Source organism: Achroia grisella, unplaced genomic scaffold (genome assembly GCF_030625045.1).
Source record: "Achroia grisella isolate CSIRO2021 unplaced genomic scaffold, CSIRO_AGI_Agris_v1 utg918, whole genome shotgun sequence".
Taxonomy (NCBI): domain Eukaryota; kingdom Metazoa; phylum Arthropoda; class Insecta; order Lepidoptera; family Pyralidae; genus Achroia; species Achroia grisella.
Window position 1 is genome coordinate 475,664 of NW_026713067.1, and position 8,567 is coordinate 484,230.

Sequence of the window (8,567 nt, forward strand, 5' to 3'; positions counted from 1 at the left end):
TTCAACCTCATTATATTTTGTTCATTATTAACAGTAAGAGAGGTGCGACCGTCTAAAAAATTCTGTCTATCTGTCTGTTTTTTCCTTTTCAGGACTAAACGGCTAAACGGATTGGATAGATTGTAACACATGGACAAATATAGGCTATATATATTATCTCTAAGAAAAGCAGATACAGGTTCAGTAATAACTAGTACGAGTTGCCTTTCTGTAGTAAACATCTTTTATGTCTTGTAGAAGTAGAAAGGGGCTATTTTTAACGAATATTTTCCACAGCAGATAACTGCAAGTTTATTGCATTTAATACAGAACCGCGATATCTTGTAAATTGCACCACAATTTTGCATCAAAAAAGGACGTTTCTTTCCACAGATAGGTTACAGATTAGACCGGTATGCAGCCAATTTGACGCGCGGTGTCTTCCGCAAGCCGCGGTTGTTTTTTTTATTTCAACTTGGACTACTTTTGCAATACAATAGAAAAAGTGTTATCTATTTTAGGGTTGCAATATGTACAAAAAATACATCATTATCCGTGCTTAATATTATAAATTAGAAAATGAGTCTCTCTGATTGTTATATTTCTACGACTAAACGGCTGATCGGATCTCTATGAAATATGACATAAATATAGATTGTATCAGGATGGATATAGGTTATATTTTATAAAAAAAATAGCAGACCTAATCGCGAGTAACAGCTAGTATTAGAAGAGTGTCCGTTTATTTCTTTGTTACCTATTCACGAGTAAACGACTGAACAGATATTAATGAAATTTAACGCGAAGATATATTGTGTCACGAGAACAGCAAATGCCTATCTCTTATCTAAAAAAAGAAACGGAGTCACAGATAGAGAGAAAAATAGCAAGAAAGAAACAAAGTCATGATTTTAGTATACTTCGTTCATTCGAAGGTTGACTGGAAGAAATCACATTTGTGATAGGATTTATCACAAATGTGATATTGTACAACTTATTTCTTAAGATCATTGTATCCTGTTATTTTTAATGTAAATACATTTAAAATATATAATATATCTGTATAATAAAGTGTTATAAACAAACAAACTTAATAAACATTATGATCTGGGTAGATATATATATATATTACAGTATAAATAATTATTACCCAAGCTTTGTGTAGATAAGGCTGGGTATCTACCAACGCCGTTAATGTTTTTATGTAACGAAAACAATGGAATTAATATTTTTACAGCCTAATGATATGTACCCTTCGCCGCTCGAAGCTATGAATTCATAAATAAAGAACTCTGAATATATAATCATGTTGCATATATAATTATTGTGAAGGGGAATATAGTTACATTTTAAATTATGTAGCGACAACATTAATAATACCTATAATATGTTATATGATATACCTACTAGAAATATATATTACTACTTTTAATATAATACCTAGGTATTTTTCAATGATCATAAGTTACGTATATGCAAAAAGAAATAGTGTTAAATTTTCTGTTTACCTAAGTATAAATACTTAATCATATAGTAGTGACTCTACCTACTTATTACTTTGAGTATTAAAGTACTAAGTAAGGACGGCCTCGGTGGTTGCGGGTTCGATTTCTCGCACGCACAAACATTGATGACTGCTATTTATTTAATAAAATCATTTATTTTCAAGTTACAGTAGCTACCTATTGTAGATATATACATACGTATAATCAAACCTGCATCACATATTTTAAAATTAAACTCTAAAAGCGAAAGGAACACAGCAATTTGAAAATATTATAAAACGTGTTAAAACGCGCTATCCCCTTCCGTAGCAATGAAAATCACACATACATAACAATCACCCACACAAGCTCATAGATATTTTGTTGTTGTATCTACCTTGTATTCTAACGCTCTAACTTCTATAGTAAAATAATTAATCTGTAACGCTAAAAAAATAACGTTGTATAGATTCGGGTTAATTCAAAACTTGTCAAAAATGATTTCTTCTCAAAATTTCAAATCGCTAAAACATTAATATTTTATGACTTTTATTACCTTAGTTTAAATCTTAGATAAAAATATTATTAATTGTAATTTAGTAAGTACTTTCATAAAGATACATAAAATAAATTTATGTTAATCTACTTCTTACATTTCATAAAAATATACATAAATAATCGAACAGTAACCGATACTAAAACAACACAAATACACGATGCATCATATTTCCCCCGTCCACGGCATAAACACACGCATGCTCACTGTCTCGCTCGCACCCCCTGCTTTCATGTATATCACCGTCTCGTGCTCCTTGGGGCGTGTACTGGGCCCGCGATTGGTGGAGGGGCGAATGGCGTACTATGCCGACGGCAAACCTACCGACGGCATTTTTCCGACGCTAGGCGTTCGAAAAATGAAAATACGCGGTTACAACGCGTTAGCACAAACGACGCGACGGATTCTTATTTTAAATTTATAGGATAATGTAGTTATGTTATAGTTATCATAGTGAAAACATCACGTTTTTATTGGTAGATTGTGTAAAATGTTATTTTTTTCGCACTGACCTATCCATAATTAGATTCTCGGCTGTAAAACTAAATTAAATATGTAATGTGAATTGTAATGAAGACAAAACTCAAGTTTAGATGTGTCATACCTACCTAGTACTAGCTAAATAAAAATCTATTAACTATATATTTTTATTTACCCAGTAGGCTTATACTGTCCCATTTACCTTTTTATTGTTTTATTTCCATATAAATTATTAAAATAAAATAGGTTGGGATAGATAAATAGATTATTTTACCTAATTTGTTTATGTTTTAACAGTTCCTTACACAAATATCAATAAAAATTCTATTTGTTTCTACATCTATCATCTATCAGGCTAACAGCAATTACTTTTATTATTATATTTATTTACAAAATTATACAAAATAATATCTATCGCCTATTTAACACAAGCTCTCCTTAGCTAGAGACAAGATAGCAACCTGTGAATTGTCCAGGGTTAATATTTTTACAGTGATTTTCCTCGCTGACTGTACCATCACGACTATTATATAGAGCCACATGAAGCGCTCTGATCGATGACTCGGTATAAGGGCGAGTGCACACGACACACACCCAATTACTGCGTTACACGGGCGGGCGGGCGCGACCTGCGTGTGCGCACTCAGATGTAACCACTACACCACTTAATAATGCACAATACAATGTTTACAGCTCAGTTTACATGCTACAATATGTACACCTACTTTGGAGTAGAGATGACTGGATCATTTTAAATGTTGTTTTATGTAAAAGTCAGCACTTGGACGAGCATATTAGTTTATACTTGACGGCCTCTGTGGTCTAGCCGTTTAGCACACCGTCTTAACTATAAAGGTCGCGGGTTCGATTCCTCGCACGGTATAAACATTTGTATTCATGAGTATGATTGTTTGTATTGGTCTGGGTGTATATTATGTATACATTTACAAAAAAAAGTATTCAGGTATTTCTATCAGTTGTTAAGTACCCATAACAAAAGCTCTGCTTACCTTGAAACTAGACGGCGCTGTGTGAAATGTGTAAACAAATTTCTGTTGTTTACACATTTCACATACAACATTTGAAACTGTTATACATACTTACTACATTTTCAAGTGGATACTGGGTTTACACATACATGATAAATCACTTTAAAATGTCTAAATAAAACATCAACTTTATTTTTTAATGCAGACGAATACAAATTAAAAAATAAAAACAAAATTTTCAGAAAATCAGTCTGCTTTTGGTCTAACAAACTGAAAGCTATATATCAATAAGCTACACTTACTTCTATAAAATACCTCTACCATGCTTAATGCTTTCCCTATAGTACAAATAGGTACAATCATATCATATATTATCTATTCGATTATATTAAGACTTAAATTTATCCAATAAGCCTGCCTGCTTACCTCTCTATTAGTCTCCAATATAAAACTTTAGAAAAAAATACGAGTTATCATAATAAATTTCAATTAGTTTGTTAAAAATTAGCCAGGTGCCCCTAGTTATTTTATATGTGAAATAATAGGATGGAAAGGTACAATGGCACTGACTATACTACTTCGTTCGTGCCATATCACTGTGGAATATGGCGTGAACATACAAGACCGATAATATTTAGTTATCTTATTTTAAATTAAGTTAATCTGTGTTTTCAAACTTGTATTTTCCAGTGATCTGCTAACTACTATCTAGAACCTATCTAGAACCTACCTAAGGTTCTCGGTAAATAATTTGATAAATCATACCAAATATGATTAACCAACTAGGTTGAGTCATTTCTTAAATGTACCTTTGAATTCTTCACGATTTAACTTAGAATCATTTGAATATCGTACCATCTTAATAATAAAGAAGATAAATCCTATACTTTTTATTTTAGCTGTATAATTCAAAGAAAAAATATAAGTATGTCCTACATAATATTTTATTAACTTAGATACTAGTAGACTTTGTCGGCGAAATCTTATTGTTGTATATATGGTTATGGAATTTTAACTTAACCCAATATATACCATGAACGAAGGTTCACAACCTTAGAAGACCGTTCTCCCTACTTATAGTAAAGAGTATAAGTAGGAGAAGAGAAGTAAGGAAAACTGTCTTCTAAGGTCGTCATTTCAGAACCATTACAAATAGAAGAGAGAACGACGACAGCAGAGAACTTGAATTTTTCTTCGAATGGATCTCCCCTATTATACTATTGAGACTGACATACTTGTCTGAAATACTGTCCAATAATCTGGAGTAAGGGAAATTTCTATATAAAATTATGTATAATACCTATGTAATATTATATAATATTTGATAAAGGTATAGATGCTACAGATACTACCAGGAAGATCATAACCTATGTATATAACGTCATACTACGACTAATAGAAGCGGAACTGTAAAGAATAATGTTGCAAAAACAGGAAAACTGTGCCGCAGACGAAGTTGCACTAACTCAAGGCGTACTTTATCTGTAGATATTATTTGATATACATTAAATATTTCTAATCATTAAAATTCTATCCAGCAACATTGGGCTATCGACGCAATGCAAACGATTTCTTAAATTATTATCTGTCTGTCTGTCTCGATATATGTACACGCCTATAAAGTCGCAGACACAGCTAGTAAAATAATACATTTGATCCGAATTTTTATTTGCTACACCTGACCGTAGTCAGAAATAATAAAAAATGATACTTTTTATTAACAACATTTTTTATTTTAATTTCATACGCATTCGGAGTGACTGTGACTGTGATTTTGAAAATCCGATCTTAAAATAAACAAGCGTTGGACGATTTTAATAACGTCACAGAAGCTACATTAAAATATAGTATTCTGTAGTTGATTTTCCATTTGTTTCCATAAAGATATTTGAAGAGATCGGGGACAAAAATCACACCTCGCTAAGAGCATTACGGAGAACGTTTATAATCGGCTAAATATCGAATTGTTCCAACCATCATATCATATCCATTGTTTGGAAGCTTTAAACCTTTGGAACCCTCGAGAATTGGTTTCGAGAGTTTTAAGCCTACCGCCTTCGGAAAAACTCACGTAAAACACGCTATTTTCGTTTCTAAACACAACGCAGTTGAGCTGAAATTGGATTGGAGTTTTATCTAAAATAATTCCTGAAAAGTGAAAGCTTTCCTACGCAAGGTATTTAGGTTTAAACTCCTATTGAAAGAGGTGAAAGTTTGGGGATAGTATTGGTATGGGAGTGTGGACTTTATTGTTGTTGTATAAGGTGTAATTTGGGGTGACGGTTACGGGGGCTCGTAGAGGAGTGTTGAGAAGATTGTGCAGTAACGAGTCTACACACAGAGTGTAATTGTATCGGGGATCAGGATCGACCCCTACTGACTAGTGTTGTGACATACACAATTTCGCTCGATGTTCTTACAAACGATTTTGATTCTTGAAGTCATGTATTTATTATTCATGTTCATATTATTCATTCACTCATCTACCTCTTTTTATATTATACCTAATTTACTTATTTACCTTCTTTATACAATATTATAAATAGTTACTAGAGTATTTAATGTTTAGTTTAGCAAATCAACAAAATATTTGGCAATTAAATAAAATTAAGTATGTAATAAAAAGAATAACCGAAATCCGTACAGTTTTAGAAAATCTTGTGTAACATGATGTAAATTCTACATACACAAATATTTACCATGTTAAGCAGATGGCAGTTGTGTTATTTAAATTCTTCTTTTTTCACAACAGTTAAGTTAAGATAAGTTTAAGTTAATTAGTTTAGTTTAATAAATCGCTTTAAGATATTAAAACCGTATTACCTAGTTATATGTTAAAACAATACGAGTAATTTCATTTATAACAATAATAAGTTTTAATTTTACCATACAAAGATAAATGTCATTAATTAATATTGGCAATATTCAAAGTAATTATACTTATATACTTAATTAAAGTGACTATATTAATTACATAGACTATATTTTGGCGGAGCATCAGCGGAGGATGATTAGATATACAAAATGGCGATTTAGTTAGCCCATCGTGGCAAACGCACCAGTAATAAACCACGATAGTTTCCATATAGAACCGCATGAATGTCGTCCTGACATAATACAACTATTCCCCATTACGAACAACCCCCCCACATTTCAAAAAGGCTACGGTAATCCCACTTATCCTCAACCATGCGACCTTTATGCTAATTTCCTACTGTATTGTTGTTAAAAAATACAGTCAGGCTATAAAAATAATGTTATGTTTTCAGAGGTATGGAAATTAAATAAGTTAGTATTATCTAATCCTTACTTTAACATTAATATGCTAGGATCTTGTGATGGTAGCGCAATTAAATTATTAGAATTTTTGGAACATATGAATCTTCGCCAATATGTAACGAAACCAACTCATTTTACTGATCATTCGAAGACTTTACTTGACGTAATATGCAGCAGCAGTAGGGTTATGAACGTTATAATTGACTATGTGCCAGATCTTAGTAGCCATGCCTTTATTTCTTGTGAATTGAATGTAAGGAAACCTAAACCAGTGCCTCGATGGATAACCTACAGGCCTCTCGGTGATATTGACATCGACGTTTTCAATGAACATGTAAACTGCATACCATGGGAACTATTGATGAATGGCAATATTAATGAGTCAGTCGTTGTTTTTAACATGCTTATTAGTGCCTTATTTGATATTCATGCGCCTGTAAAGACATTGTATTTAAAGGACCGGAGTTACCCATGGATAACACAAACTATTAAAGATATGATGAGATTGAGAGATAAAGCTCAAAAAGTCATCGTACGAAATTGGAGGTCGATAAAGAGTACTATAAACAACTTAAAAGTTTAGTTAATGTTGCCTTGTATAACGAAAAAAGAGCGTATTATAGATATTACATAAATAAGAACATGAATGATCCACGTAACCTCTGGAGGAACGTAAAACGTAATATTGTTGATTTTAAAAAGGATTGCTCCGATTTACCACAACACCTTGGTGACGCTGATCTCATTAATGATCATTTTCTTGGTGTCCCTGGCAATGACAGTATTAGTATATCTCAATTAATGTATTTTTATTATCATAGATTCTGCCCTGCGGTATTCAGCTTGAAAGAGATAAATGAATCAGTTGTATTAAAAATAATAAATAGTATTAAAACTAACGCACAAGGAGCAGATGGTATAACTTTAAAAATGATACTTTTGACATTGCCAAGAACATTGGGTGTGATTACTCATATTGTTAATACATCGCTGATTAGTGGCATTTTTCCAGATCTATGGAAAGAAGCTATAGTAAAACCTCTTCCAAAAGTCAGTCAACCCACTGAATTAAAAGATCTACGACCAATTAGCATTCTACCATTTCTATCAAAAATTATAGAGAAAGCAGTATGTATGCAGTTAAGAGGATATCTTAATATAAATAACATTTTACCTCAGAAACAGTCAGGTTTCCGAGCTGGTATACCTCTACTGCGCTTTTGAATGTGGTTGATGACATACTGGCCGGCCAGGACGTCGGACTAGGAGCAATTCTGGTGTTGCTTGATTATTCCCGCGCATTTGATACTTTAAATACTAAACTACTTATGGCGAAACTAACATATTACGGGTTTGATGATATTGCACTGAAGTGGTTCTATAGTTATTTATCAGATCGTTCTCAGAGGGTGGAAGTGACTAATCTCAATGGTATAAGGAATGTATCTGCCGCTGCTGTTATGAATAGAGGAGTTCCCCAAGGCTCTATTTTAGGACCTCTCCTATTTATTGTTTATACTGCTGACTTACCTGGATGCATATTAGATACTGAATTTCATTTATATGCTGACGATCTCCAGGTTTACAAATCATTCATACCCACTGAAACCGAGACAGCTGTGCGTAAAATTAACCAAGAATTGGACCGTATTGCAGAGTGGTCGGAAAAAAACGGTCTAGTTTTAAATCCGTCCAAAATTAAATTCATTGTTCTTGGATCGAAAAAACAAATAGATGTAATTAATAGTTACGGCCCCGTGGTTACTATAAAAAATGCTAATATTCAGCAAGTATCAGAGG

At 32.6% G+C, this 8,567-nt stretch overlaps 1 protein-coding gene across 1 annotated transcript; it reads left to right on the top strand.

Annotated features, from left to right (window-relative positions):
* Positions 1 to 6,810: 6,810 nt before the first annotated feature.
* On the top strand, positions 6,811 to 7,350 carry LOC131853919 (uncharacterized). The gene has a single exon (XM_059205008.1). The coding sequence runs from the start codon at positions 6,811 to 6,813 to the stop codon at positions 7,348 to 7,350; it is 540 nt and encodes a 179-aa protein (XP_059060991.1).
* Positions 7,351 to 8,567: the final 1,217 nt, after the last annotated feature.